Source organism: Danio rerio, chromosome 14, assembly GCF_052040795.2.
Source record: "Danio rerio strain M-AB ecotype USA chromosome 14, GRCz13ab, whole genome shotgun sequence".
NCBI lineage: Eukaryota > Metazoa > Chordata > Actinopteri > Cypriniformes > Danionidae > Danio > Danio rerio.
In genome coordinates, this window is record NC_141034.1 from 27,666,784 (window position 1) to 27,682,352 (window position 15,569).

At 35.4% G+C, this 15,569-nt stretch overlaps 1 protein-coding gene across 8 annotated transcripts in view; it reads left to right on the forward strand.

Moving 5' to 3' along the window:
* The window catches only part of wu:fb13g09, a 79,237-nt gene that overhangs the window by 29,824 nt on the left and 33,844 nt on the right, over positions 1-15,569 (forward strand). For all 8 annotated transcript variants that reach the window (XR_015507393.1, XM_087281421.1, XM_087281418.1 and 5 more), the window contains 7 exons: positions 2,515-2,663; positions 2,768-2,875; positions 7,779-8,129; positions 8,345-8,416; positions 12,996-13,120; positions 13,210-13,282; positions 13,458-13,661. Coding sequence is in view for 7 of the 8 variants with exons in the window: in XM_087281421.1 (XP_087137547.1) it covers positions 2,515-2,663; positions 2,768-2,875; positions 7,779-8,129; positions 8,345-8,416; positions 12,996-13,120; positions 13,210-13,282; positions 13,458-13,661 (1,082 nt within the window). In the remaining variant the exon portion in view is untranslated. The remainder of the gene's footprint in view (positions 1-2,514; positions 2,664-2,767; positions 2,876-7,778; positions 8,130-8,344; positions 8,417-12,995; positions 13,121-13,209; positions 13,283-13,457; positions 13,662-15,569) is intronic.

Sequence of the window (15,569 nt, forward strand, 5' to 3'; positions counted from 1 at the left end):
TGCATACTACACTCTCAGAATTAAAGGTTCAAAAGCTGTCCCTGGGTGGTAAATCTTCAAAAGGTACTTTTTAGTTCCTAACAGGTCCTTACAGGTAGCTCATAGGACCTTAACAGTACAAACCTGTAACCTAAAAGTGCTAATGTGCACCTGTAAAGTACAAAAATGTACCTTAAAAGAGGTACCACACCCCAGTGACAGCTTTCATACCTTAATTTTGGCGGGTTTAAGTTTGTTCTAGAACAAAATGATGAGTAATTTTTAAAAAGAGGATAAGTAAATAATCAGAAAATGTTTATTTTTTTGTTAATCTTTAGAAGTAAAAACAGACACATTTACTTGTTATAATGCAACCAGGAATTTGATTGATCTGAGATATATATGTGTTTTTAGAATTATTGTAATTGTTTTGTTGTGAGGTATTGTCTGGATGTACAGTCACAAAATGAGAGGAAGAAAGTTCAAGTGGTGTTATATCTAAATCTTTTAGGATTCAACACAACATTTGTAAATTCAATGTTTCTTGCAAGAAGAACACATTGACTTTAGTTTCCTGTGAATTCAGATATGATTATAACTCAATTCTAACTACATTTTTTGATAGTTTTAATGTGCTAACTAAACCTAACTTTTGGTTTTAGTTATTGTTCTGTCATCTGTGACGTTTTAGTTGCAGTCTACTTTTACCTGGCTGAATATTAGGGATGCACCGATATAGAATTTTTGGCCAGTATTGATAACTGACAACTCTTAAGATTATGAGGGCGATAACTGATATGCTATAGCTGATAAATATACAAATTTGCAAATGTTATATTTTTATATAATGAACAACTGATTTAATTTTAAAAACTTCATAAAAGTTTGAACTGATCTTATGAACTGAATAGCTTACTCAAAGCAAAAAAGCTATAATTTTAAAATTGCAAGGTGATTAAATAGATTCATATTTATGATTTCATATAAATCAGCATGCCAAAAAATTAATGATTTCATTTTCTTCACATAGTAAATTAACTTGACTGTTTCATGAAAATAATGGGTTAAATAACAAAATGGGATTTAATTAACAAGCAAGTAAAATAAATATCTTTAAATAAAATTAAAATGAAATAATCAAGAACTGAAACCAGCTCAAATGTTCTTGCATAAAACATGTTACAATAAAGTACAAATTTACAGATATTTATTGTTCGAAAAAAGAGAGGTGTTTTTACAGTTCAGAGCCACAGTACAAGCGAAAAGCTAAATACAGATAGTATGATTTACTTTAGAAAATGCGGCATAAATTCACCCCATTTGGGGTTTCAGATTGTTTGTCAATCAGACAACGCTTCTGTTTGTTCTTGCAGTCAATTGTGGGGAAAAATTATTGATGAAAGGTTTATGATAAATCGCTGTGAGTTTGAAACTTTAACTTTGCATGCACATGAAGCAGAGTCAGATTTGTCCTTGAAAATCAGATTTTGATACAACACCTGAGCACAAATGACTTTGACAAACACAGAGCTTAATATAAAGACCAAATGTGGCAGACAGTTGAGAACACCTATGCTGGATTCAGTGACTGGGACACGTCTCCCCTGCAGTTCTGTACAATTACGTAATCTATTGGCTAAAAGATGTTGGCCTAAAATTGATATTGGATCGATAACGATAACAATAAAAATAAAAATAGCATATCGTACGCCCTTACTAAATATCATATTATTTTTAAACTGCAATGCATTTAGTACACATTTCTCATTAAACGTTGCTTTAAAATTTCATATCATGATTTTCTAATTATTAAAATACCGATTGAATGACTCAAGCAATGTTCAGTAAAGAGACTAGTCCTTTTACTGCTACTAAAGTGATGATCAAAATGAAAATCAGCAGATGATTTTCTCTAAGTTTTTTTGTTTGATTAATGAGAAAGACAGCAAATGCACAAATATACTGACACACCTCCAGTATTCTCCTCGTTTTACATGTACTTACTCCCCACATTTGGCATTTTGACATACATTACTAATTTGAAATTATTTTCCCCATTACCAAGCTATTTCAGATTTATCCATAAGCATGTTATTCTTTTTCTTCTAGACACTTTCATATCTGAATGCTTTATGAGAAAACCGTTTGCTAACTTATGTCTTATCAGGTACATCAGTACTTTGACAATTATCATCTACCTATCACTTAGTCATGCAAGACTTTAATTGGATCTCTTCCTCCCTTTTTCCCATTATTGTTAACCCTTTTTAATCTAATTTTTAGTCAATGACATAAAAATTCTATAGATTCTTGCAATTGTGTTTGTCATTTGATTCTTGTTTTTATCTGTGAAAAAACTAAGACCAAATTCTAAGTCTGCGAAGCTACCTCTGAATAACAGACTTACTGAAAAGCAGTAGACACATGATCCTGAAAAACTAGTTCAAGCAGTCTTTTCAACCAACCTCTGGACACTTAGGAAAATGGTGCAGTTGCCAGTCTAAAATGCATGTCTTTTCTCACATGTGTGTGTAGAAGTTCGATCCGAGGAGCGGAGGAACTTGGAGTGGGCCGGTTGTGTTCAGAGCCTGACTCTAGGTGTGGCTCCAGTAGTGGTGGTGATCGCCAGCGTCTGCACGTTCACTCTTCACATGGCTCTGGGCTATGATCTGACTGCAGCACAGGTGATATTTTCATATTTCTGCTCCTCACATCCTGCCCGAGGCTTGTAAACAACTGTGAACTTAAACTCATGAAGTTCTGTTTGCATTTCTGTCACAACACATAGGCCTTCACTGTTGTTGCTGTTTTCAACTCCATGACCTTTGCTCTAAAAGTCACGCCCTTGGCGGTGCGTGCTTTATCCGAGGGCTCCGTGGCTGTGAAACGATTTCAGGTCAGAAACGCATCCATATCCACTAGGGAAAGAACAAAACTGACTGTTTAAAATGTTTTTCTTATCTTCATTTTATTCCTAGATTAATTTAATTTTAGTGGAATACATATGGGGAGCATTTTTTTTTAAAGAAGTTTCAAAAACCTGTTGTCTAATCTGATATAAAGGAGTACTGAGGACATTTTTAGGCACCTGAAAAGATGAAAAATACAGAATGAGCTGTTAATGGACTGAGGCTATGCTGTGTATCCAGTTGACATCAAAACAATAAGCCCTCCTGTAAAATATTTCATTTTTCTTTTTGTATTTTTCCAGTTTTTTACAGTATGTTGGCCAAGAGAGCTTAACATGCTGCAATTAAAAAAAAAACGGCAGCAAATTAAGAAAAGATCTTTATTAGTTTGACAGCACACAAGCTGCAAATCCTCACAACACATACACAGTAAAAAGCGAGCTGCATTTTTTCACAATGCAAACAAATTAATAAAACACACTGCATTTTCTCACAATGCAAACAATTTACGAAAATGCAATGCGTTTTATTAATTGTTTGCAATAAAACTTGCCAAAACATTGGAACACAACAGAAATGTTTCAAGTGGACCCAAAAACGTGACAAAGGCCCCTATGCTGTGACTATTGCTCAATGTAGTTGCAGGTGATTTTTGAAAGGTGAGATTTTTCTTTGTTTATTTAAACATCTTGATTCCCTTGTCTTTTGTGTTTTATTAGCCTAAATAACCACAATCTAAATAGCCGGGTCCGTTACGTTTTAGGGTCTCCTTAAAATATTTTCTTTGTGTTCTGAGCTATTTGAAAGTGTTGTAAGAAAATGCAGCGCATTTTCTAGAATTGTTTGCGTTATGAGAAAAATGCAGCATGTTTTTTAAAAATTTGTTTGGGTTGTGAGAACACGTGCTGTTAAACGGATGAAGACCTTTTCTTAATTTGCTGGAGTTTTTTGTAATTGCATGTGTTTTCTTAAATTGCAGCACATAAGCTCTCTCGGCCACCGTAGTATTTCCTATAATATTGTTTTCCTCTGGCAAAAGTTGTATTTCTTTTAGTTTGAATTGAGTAAAGAAGTTTAAACTTTTAATTGAAAAATTTAAGGACAATACTTTTAGCCCTCTTAAGAAATATTTTAATTGATTGTCTACAGAACGAACCACCGTTGTCCAAAGACCTGCCTAATGAACCTAATTTGCCTAGTTAACCTAATTAACTTAGTCTTGAAAAGACATTCATTAAGCTGAATACTAGTATCTTGCAAAATAAGTAGAAACTGTGATGTACTGTCATCATGGCAAAGACAAAAAAAACAGTTATTAAAACTGTTTTGTTTAAAAATGATTTAAAAAATATTCTCTCCATAAAACCACACTTGGGTACTTGGGTACAAATTTTGATTTCATCTGTATATATTAAATAAACCTATAATTATATAGATATATTTTTAAGCTACACAGCTTTGATTATGAAATTAGACTTATTACAGATAGACATTTTCAAACCTAAAAAATCTTTTGCTGTGTTCTGAAACAGAGATTTCACTGTTTAATTTACCTGTAAGTTTGACACACAACATTTCTAAGTGCATGGAAATGTTGTTTTACTAGTCTTCTTACTGGTTAGAGCACACATATACATTCCTTTGTCATACATCAAGATGGATTGACATTTTGTGTTGTCTGTTTCTGTAGCTGTCGTGACACAGGTATGAAGCTGTAGCTTCTGATAAATTAACCCCTATCTACATCTCTAAAGTTACATGTAATTTAGAATATATTTAGGACAAAAAAAGCTTTGTGAGGATACCATTATTGCCGTGCATTGAGAAAAGCTATTTATACACACAGATTAATAGAAAAATATTAAGATAAAGAGATGTTTTTTTTTCCGTTTTAACTACGATAACTAATGTGCACAGGATCAGAGACTGCTACCTTGTACATAACACATTTCTCATTATGAATTATGATATCCCTTGATGGCTTTCCCACTTTTACCAAATTGCTACATAGTTTGTTCAAGCCTCCCTTGATCTGACAATCGCAGACTTATTGCTTTGATGTAGATCAGATCAGTATGAGATTATTAAAACAACCAAACATAGGTTGCAACTTTCAATACAATAAAAAAGAGTGATAAACTGATATTTATATACAGTGTGTGTTATTTAAAGATTTTCATTTTAACAAAAAAACTATTTAGAATTCTATCTTGCTTTTTTGAGAATGTAAATATGGAGTATATATGGAGTATTTTTTTTTTTGGGGGGGGGGGGGGGGTTCCCAATTGTGTGTGAACACCATATAATACTAATTGAGCCATTAAAGCTTCAAAACAAAACTTTGTTTTCTTTTATTTGTCTGAAGGTTGAGTAAAGGGTTAAATTTCCAAACATTGCACTTTTTTTGGACTATTAATCAGTATGACAGCCTTTAATATCTGTCTTTCGGATGAGACGTTAAACCGAGGTCCCGACTCTCTGTGATCGTTAAAAATCCCAGGATGTCCTTTAAAAAGAGTAGGGGTTTAACCCCGGCATCCTGGCCAAATCTGCCCACTGGCCTCTGTCCATCATGGCCTCCTAACCATCCCCATATTCAATTGGCTGCATTACTGTCTCCTCTCCACCAATCAGCTGGTGTGTGGTGTGCGGTCTGGCGCAAAATGGCTGCCGTCGTGTCATCCAGGTGGATGCTGCACACTGGTGGTGGATGAGGAGATTCCCCCCCATTGTGTAAAGTGCTTTGAGTTCCCAGAAAAGCGCTATATAAATGTAAGGAATTATTATAATTAATATGACTTAGTCCCTAATAATCTTCACTTCTGCAGTTGTTCTTAAAACTTACTTGCACTGAAATTAAATTAAAATTATTAGACAATTTTTACTATATTTTTGCAGCTTAAGGGTAAGTTTACATGACAACAGTGTACTAAAATTGAAAAAGTATTTTTTTCCTTTTGCATATAGACACTAACCATCTTAAAATTATACATTTTCCACTTGCATCAGCAAAAATGACAAAAATTGCTATATTTTACCTGCCAGTCCAGTCGTGCCTGTGTCACTTAGTGTCTTGAGCTGCACAAACACATATTGTATCTGCAGTCTGTCTGCAGTCTGATCAGCTGTCAGGGACTTGTAGACTTTAGATTAAACTCATAAATATGCCTGTACATGGCGTTACCATTTTTGTAGTTTACATATGATAACGATAACGATATTGCTTTCAAAAACATTTAAAAATATTGTATAAGGAAAAATGTTTATGCCCCCAAAATTTCTCGTTAAATTAAAGTCAATTCAAGTTTCTTTGTATAGTGCTTCTCACAATAACTTTTCTTTCAAAACAGCTTTACAAAAGGTGCACATTATAACATTACAATCAAATTCAGAAAAGTTAACCCTTAATACACAAATACACTTCATTGAACATGTACATATTGACATATAACTGCAGGTTATGTTATGTTTTAAAGTTATGTAACTTTAACTGTTAAAAGTTATTAGTAATTAGTTAATTTTAAATTCATTAAAGTTAAGGTTAGGGTTAATAAAGTTAATAAAGTAAAAAAAATAAAGTTAATAAATGTATGATAATAACCTTAATGCTCCAAAATGCAATGAGTTCAGACTGTATAATTTTTGCTCGGATATTGACGCACTGACAGGTTTTGTGAAGTCATCGACAAATAATTGAAATCACAGACAAATCGGTGCTCGTTCACGTGTGTAACCATATCTGGTCTCACTTTATTTTGATAGTCCATTTGTTGAATTTAAGTTACATTGCATCTACATGCCAACTAATTCCTATTAGATTATAAGTAGACTGTTAGGTTGCGGTCAGGGTTAGTGTAAGTCGACATGTATTTACAAAGTTTCTTATAGTCAGTTAAATGTCTGTTGAAGTACTGTTAAATGTCAGTATCAGCAGATAATAATCAGACTGTCTACTAACACTCAAATGGACGATCAAAATAAAGTGTTAGCCTATCACATAGTGTGAACTATCAAAAACCCAATTTGAGAGAATCGCTGTTGAGTTGCCGACACCTGTGAGATATTTTGCGTCCTAAATGTCTGCGATTCAGATCATGCTGTGTGAAATGAGTTCTGATTGAAAATAACATTAGCGATCACCTACAGCCAGTAAGAGAGCAGCATCCACTAGTAAGGGTAACTCCAGGCCAGTGAGAGGTTGGGGGAGAAGTTAAAAAGTGCTTCTTTTCAGTCGTTTGGGGGAAAAAATAGTAAAAAGGAAAAACTAGTGGAAATTTTGCCAGGGGTGCCTGTGTCTGTTTGACATGTCATCTAAGCAATATCACAAACGGGTTGAAAAGGAAAAATTCAGGAGAAATTTCTAATTCCCTTCAAAGTCAGGTGAGCTAAAGGCTTCTTTCTCATTACGTAGTTAATTACAAAAGAAATATACTATGTGACCTCACGTTGTTTCCGTGTCACTTCTCACGTTTGGTTGTGAGATGTAATTTGCAGACCGAGATCGCTGATTCTCCTATTGTAAATTCAATCAGTGTGAAACCCCCTGTTGCCGATCCATCCTTCATTGTAAAAACAGCACAGACAGAACGCTACCCCAGAAAGTTATGCAGTGTTAAAACATCTGTGACACCACTACTTTAAAAATCACAGTCTGAACTCGGTATAACAGTCCCAGTTCCTAATGAATTATAGTGTAAGGAAGAGCAACCTGAACGTTCTGCAGTTTCTCTCATTTTTATTTCCTAGAAAGTCACTCAGATATTACACAGCATGAAGTAGAGTAAAAGAATGATGACAAAAGTTTCATTATGGGAGAACTATTCCTCCAGAGTGTTGTTTACCAAACAAGCTTGGGCTTCCTGGTATCAATGCCTCCTTTTACACCCACAGAAACTCTTCATGATGGAGGACAGAGAGCTGATCTCGGTCAAAACCGAAGATCCTTATAACGTGGTGGAGTTTAAAGATGCCACGCTGGCCTGGGAGAAGACCTGCGGCTCGCAGACGAAAAAGAGCCGAACTCAGCTAAAACGAGGTGGAATGAAGAGAGTTTTGAGGAGGGAGAAACTGAGTTTGTACATCATCACAGAGGAGAACAAAGGGAAAATCGAGGAACCGAATGCTGAGCATCTCCTCACACACATGGAGCAGGAGAGTCCACAGAGCACTATCTCCTCCACCCAGAGCATCAGACCGCCGCTGCACAAGACCCTGCACCGCATAGACCTGTGCATTCAGAAGGTACATTTACCACTCAGTATGCAGGTTTACCTTTACTCTGTCTTCAGGTCAGACGTGTTTTTCAGCATTACTTCGAATTCAGACACAAACAAGATTTTCATGGGTGGATCAGTCCTAGCCTGCAGGAAAGCACTTCATGAATAGATTGAACTCACTGACTTTTATCAAATATGACATTGTAATTTGATGGCTTGATTTTTGTGCTGTTTACCCAGGGGTCATTGGTTGGGGTTTGTGGTGGAGTTGGCAGTGGAAAGAGCTCGCTGCTGTCTGCTCTCCTGGGACAGGTGAGAAATAAACATGCATTTCACACAACATCCAACAAAGCCTCCGTGAGCATGACAGACTTCTTTCAAAAAATCAGTAAAACCGTCTTTTCAACCCCAGATTTTTGTATAGTGGTGTAAACGCCCCATAGATAATACTCTGTTATTATATCTAGGCTGTAATTATGGGTAACACATTTCTTGAAAGGGAGTTTATAAGACGTATATAATCATGACGTGATACATGTCATGAATATGAAAGAAATGTTATGCGCACTAAGGACAACTGTCATTAAGTGTCATTTGTTCAGTTTCTGTATGTCATTTTAAATGGAAATATGACACTGTTTGAGATGTCTTTATGACAGCTTCTTTCATTGTGGCCCTAACTGTCTAACTCCAAAAGTGACAAACATACACCATAAGATGTATCATAAAAACAGTAATAAAAAACAAAAAAGGCAAAAAACAATACAAGCAATTTTTCAAAGTTTTCCGAATTTAAGTAATAGTTATGAGTGTCTAATTATTTGCTGATAATCTTTCTCTTTGACCACATTTCACAAAACTCATTTACATTTGGCTTGTTTGTTTATGAGAGACCCAAAAACCTGGAGCTATATGAGGCTGAATGACATATGAGAAGTTCTGAGATTATCTGTGATTTTAAGTGGCCCTGTTATTATTGTTTTTTTTTAAGCCTCGCTCTACATTGCGGACCTCACAAAACCGACAAAGCTTTTATACTTTTCCGCTTGCTGTTGTGATATTCTTTAAAATGACGGGAGCAGTCAAAAGAAACAGGCCGTAAAATCAGAGAAGTAGGAAGTTTCCGGAACTACATCATATTATTAATATTGTTCAATTATTTTTATTATTTTTACAAATTGTTTTAATGATTATAAAGATTTTAATAACCATTTTTAAAAATCAAACTTTGTTGCATTATTTGCTTTTGTTCATATCTCAGACATTTCTACCCATTACAGTTTATTAAAATATTACTGACAACAGAACATGGGTTGATCTACAAATATCTTTTTTATCATGGAAAGTATAAAAGCAAAAAAAGTACATTTACTAAATAATACTGATGTTTTTTTAATAGATTTAGCACACTCTACAATTCACACATTACTGTCTGACTAGTTTCTGTCCTCCTCTTGTATGCTAAAAAGGCAATAATGGTTCAACATTTCTAACTATTATTAAAAAGTAAAGCCTAAAAAACAGGGCATCAGTATGTTGTAAACCGATATGTTCAAATATTAGAAAATCAAATAATTGATTTTATCTTCTTGTCAAATAAATAATTAGTTAATTTTAGTTTTGTAACTCACTTGTTTTAAATTCAAAATTGTACTATATATAAATTACACTCCACTTTGGCCTTTATGATTTTAACAAACTTCCCCCTCAAGTCTTTCTGAACTCTTTTACAAAAACTTTCCTCCTTCCCTACTGCTGTTTCAATTCCTTGCCAAGAATTATTAGTCATCTAATCTAATCAGGAAATCTGGGGGGCCCCAAAAAATGTCTAGAAATATATATTGTACCTATAACCTATATATAACATTGTTCTCTACCATAATTTTTATGGTGAGAGTTACGCAAATTCTATTTTAACACAATTGAATATTATTTTGTATACAATCAAATATGATACTTATTGGGTCAATGTAATGTTATGTAATAATAATAATATTCCCAAATATAATATCCATTATGGAGCAGTCCAGCAGTCAAATGTCCAAAAAATATAAATTCATTTTAAGAAAACTAATCATTTAAAATGTAAAGATTGCATTCATTTAAAATGTTAAAAAGTTGATTGAGTGATAAAAAACAGCAATATAAATAAAAATTAAATAAAAGTATAAAAGAATGATTGATCCCATGCTGGAATTGCTTAGGACCCCAAAAATCACTAAATCCACCCCTGATCACACATGGACGGATCATACATACAGTATGTCTGTACAGGCGTACCTGTTTTAAACAAAATCTCCTCAAAGTGTTTTATATTCAACTCAAATCAAATGCAGCACCGTCCGAACTGTCCGCTCGATTTGTGCGATTCACCAGCTAAAATCATGTTGTGCGCACCCAAAGCGAACCTCCACAAACACAGCGATGATGACACAGTCACCACGTGTAGCCAAGCAAACGAACGAACACATCGAGTATAAACCAGGCTTCACATGGATACAAGTTCAAAAACTCAAAATATAGCTATTTTTATATAAACTAATGGGTTTGTTGAAGGATCTGGTCTTTTTAGATAACTCCTCTCCAAGAGCCTACTCTGTTCAGATTAGTCAGGCGGCACAGTCTGTTGTTAAATGTCACAGGAATTGTCAATAAAGTGATACAATAATGATAATGTTGGTTTTACTGGATAAGTTTGAGTCTTTACTTTAGAAGTTCATGCAAAGTGTATCTTCTTTTAGCATCTTCTGCAAAAGTACACGCTGTTCAATGTAGCTGTTGTTCATTGGTTACTAGTGAAGACCATTTGCAAATCTGTTACAGAACTAAGGCAGTTCTTACTTTTGAGAGACTCCATTTATCAAGGTCATACTGAAACTTTGCAAACCTTTTACTCTCACAAACATCTGTAATATTGCTGAAAATGCATGACGAGGACAATTGAAATGTCAGTGACTTTTAATTAAAACTAGAAAAGTAAAGTTCGTAGACAACCTTTACGGTGGCTTGAGAAAGCCTCATCTAAAAGGTTGAAGTAGTTTCAAAGTTTAAACAGTTGGCATAGATAGAGAGATAACTACATACAGTATATGTTTCTAGTATGGATTGACATGTTTCTTGCTAAGGCGTTGCTAGGGAGTTTTCAGTTGTGACTAAGGCATTGCTAAGTGGTTGCTAGGGTGTTCTAGGTGGTTGCTAAGGTGTTCTGATTGGTTGCTAGGCGGTTGCAATGGTGTTTTAGGTGGTTGCTAAGGCATTGCTAGGCGTTTGCTAGGGTGTTCTAGGTGGTTGCTAAGTGGTGACTGCTAAGATGTTGCTAGGCTGTTTATAAGGTGTTTTGAATGGCTGCTAATGTGTTGCTAGGTGGTTGGTAAGGTGCTCTAGGCTGTTATTAGGTGGTTGCCAAGGCGTTGCCTAGGTGTTCTAGGTGGTTGCTAAGGTGTTGCTAGGTGGTTGCTAGGGTGTTCCCAGTGGCTTCTAGGTGTTGCTAGGTGATTGCTAAGGTGTTGTTAGATGAGGTGGTTGCTAGGCGGTTGCTAAGGCATTGCTAGGGTGTTCTGAGTGGATAATGGGGCGTTGCTAGACGGTTGCTAGGATGTTCTAGGTGGTTGCTAAGGCATTGCTAGGCCATTGCTAAGGTGTTCTGAGTGGTTGATATGCATTTGCTACTTGCTAACATAAATTAGCATGGTTCTAGAATTTATTAGCATGTTGCTAGCATGTTTCTTGCATAAATTAACATGTTGTTATTAGCATGGTTCTAGTATGATTTTGCATGTTGCTAGTATGAATTGGTATCTTTCTAGTATAGATTGGTATATTGTTTGTATGAATTGGTATGTGATCATTATGTCAAATGTAAAGTTAATGGCAGTTTTTTATAATAGAAGTCTATGGGACAGTTGCCAGGGTGTCGTAAGTGGTTGCTAGGGTGTGTCTAGTAAGTTGAAAGGTCATTTGTGATTGGCAGATTGGTAGTCTCAAAGGCGTCACACATCGGATGCGCCGCTCAGCGCCGCGACACGGCGCGCACATAACAGTTGAAAGTATCGCACACCAGACGCGCACATTTGCATGCTATTTAAAATTAAAGTAATCAGATGGCGCTCTGTGGCGCGGCAGAAATATGAACAGTGTCTTGACTCCTGAGTCATGGCTGGGTGCCACGGATAGCCGCCAACTTGCAGTTCCAGTGTGTATACCCTGATAGAAACCTATGTTTAGAATTCTGAAATGCATGGTGCTGCGTATCACAACGCATCGCTGAGTGGCGCTTCTGGTGTGTGACCCCCTTTAGAGTTAAATGAGCCCAAACTTAAGTCTGTAGGACAGTCTGGCACAAAGTTATGAGCTCACAAAGTTTGGTACAATGTTAAGTCAATAGGACTTTTCCAAATTTTCCAGGTCAGCTTTCGGAAAACCGCAAGTCGGATCAGTTGGAAAAAATATAGCAACCTATGTCAGACCAGTTTAGAGGTTTGGAGTTTGTTTGGTGTTTGTAGCTTGAGTGGTTTAGGAGGAGATGCATTTAGAAATTAGTCTCAGAAGACGAAAGAATGATAAGTTTATGTAGTCTAAGAGTGTTTTGGCTTTCTCAAGCCACCATAATGATCACTTTGAAAAACTAGTTCATACAGTACAATTTTTTGTTCCTATTGGTGTTTCCCAGCTGTTGTTTAAACACAAAAGGGGAGTGTTTCAGCTTACGAGACCCGCTGAGAAAAAAAAACAACAACATACGGGTTTGGCACAAATTTGAGTAAATACTGAAATTATTTATTTATATAACTACCCCCTTTAACCATCATAAACCAGTCTGGACATAAAGCAGCTGGTCTTCTCAGCATGTTGAAAGCAGATGTATAGGTTTGATTCTTCTCCTTCTGTCTAGATGACCCTTCTTGGTGGCTCAGTATCCGTAAACGGAGGCTTCGCATATGTTGCTCAACAGGCCTGGATCCTCAACGATTCCCTCAGGGAAAACATCCTGTTTGGAAAAAAATACAATGAGGAAAAGTAGGAAACATTACCACATGCACATTAAGAAAACTCACTTTGGCCTTTCTTCAAGAAAAAAATTCAAACAAGTTTTCATCTCTCACCAGGTACAACGCTGTACTGGAGGCATGCTGTTTATTTCCTGATATTATTGAGCTACCATATGGCGATATGACTGAGGTATCTACATTATAACACTCATAACACAATCTCAGACCTCACACAAACACAAATAAAAGCACAAGGTCTATGAAATCTCACTTGTGTGATATCTGTACTGCTGTTTCCATTGCAAATAGCCTTGAAAAATAGAGCGCAATCATTACTGTGGCTGTAACTGAATTATCTGCTGTAGATAGGAGAGCGAGGGGCCAACCTAAGCGGCGGCCAGCGGCAGAGAGTGAGTTTGGCACGCGCGCTGTACAGCGAGAGACCCATACTTCTGCTCGATGACCCCCTTAGCGCTGTAGACGCTCGCGTGGGCTCACGGTTATTCCACAGCGCCATCCGTCCCGCTGCCAAGGGCAAGACTGTCATCTTTGTCACGCACCAACTGCAGGTAAGGGGCTTATGAATGTATGTGAGAAGGGGAACATACTGTAAACACCTCACACACTGGGACTGGTGACTTTGTGCTTGTCTACAAAGTTACACAGGATAAAGTTTGGGAATTGAATATGGTTGATATAATAGAATTTGTGATATTGCAAAGGCTTTTGTTTCGGCGTCCTTTCAGCCATGACTGCATCATTATTATAGCATGGCCTTAGATGCCTTTTTGCAGTGCTATTTTAGGATCATTTGTACTAGTGGTTCTCAACTAGTGCAAAGTTTCAAGGTGACAAGTGTTTTTTAAAAAGAAAACAAGTTTTAAATGAACTAAGAGAATACAATATATAATTTAATATTTAATATAATGCAATATATTATACAATGTATAATAATATATATAAACAAGATATCTATTTTTTTATTATTTACCACTAAGAAAAACAGGATAAATGGGGAAAAAGGATTGCAAGAAGTATTATTTCTCTTTATGCCAAGATAAATAATATTAAATCTTGTTGAAAATCTAAATAAAACTAACATTAGGACACCCCTTTTCTAAATCTGGCTTTTGATTATTGTCGTTAACACTGTGGAGGATTTGAGTCATAAAACACACATTTCAGAACCACTAATTTATGCACTATTATAGTGTTTATTCTTATTTTAAATTGGCTTTTATTTACTACATTTAAGTTATCATTTTAGTTCAGGTTTTAGCTGTTCTGTTTGTTGTTTAATTTATGCTAAATGTAGTTTATTGTTTATTTTATTATTAGTTAATTATTAAAAATAATTAAGAGGGAGCTATAAATGAAAAATAATGAATTAACAGAGAAATGAACAGGATTAACTAATAACAGGTTAACAAGGAGGGTGGGACTAGACAATAGACAGGAGAGTACAACCATTAACCGTGTGTTCACATGACAAATCACACAACACTAAAGCACGTGAGCCACCTGCTTTAAACAACACCTGGGGTCATGTATGGTAGCTCAAACCTGCTCGGGAGCAGCAGCTTATTTCATATAAACAGGATTAGATATAGTCTTTTAAAGCAAAGGTAATAGTGAAAGTATGTACAGAATGCTGATATATAAGTTTAAAAAATCTATAAATTAAATGTATGCAATTTGCCCTCCAGTGGTTCTTCTTAATGGGTTCAAAGAGAACATTTATTAATATGGACCTTTTAGACACAAACGCATACTATTTTAAAGGTACCAGCTTTAGTACAATTTGTGTATGATAATAGATATGCACAATATTCCACTGTTTTTAAAGGAATAATAATAAATGCAGTCATGGACATGTTTTGACAGCTAATATGATGGTGATTTGATGCTTCGCAAAAGTTGCAGACATCTTTACCGGTATCAAAATGCTTTTTTGGTGCAAAATTAATTTAAACAGCCATTTATTCCTTACGCCGATTAAGAAACTTGAATATATAGGCTACTAAAGAAAATCCGTTCTAAATTTAAAGATAAGACTACATACTCTTGACACATGAAAGTGAAAAGCCTGTAACTCACAGCAAAGATGGAAAGTTATTGCTTAACTTAAGTTTTTAAGAAACCGTTTACTACCTATTTTATGTCATTTTGCTCACATGGATAATTAAATATTAATCCGATGATGTCATCACAGTGTTGTGCCATCAGCCAATCGTTGCTTTGATGATCATGATTCCGAGGATCGATAGATCTGTCCTTTACAACACATGCAGCAACCTAAGAACAAAGTGGCAGAATCCTAAAATTTTTTCTTTTTTTGTAATTTATTATTTGTACTATTTTTTTTTATTTTGGGAAGCTTTAAAAATTATATTCTTGTTGTATTAAATGTATTAATAAAAAAGTGGTTATATTATAAGTGAGTGTTGAATGACATCAAAGGCAAATAGAATGTAAAA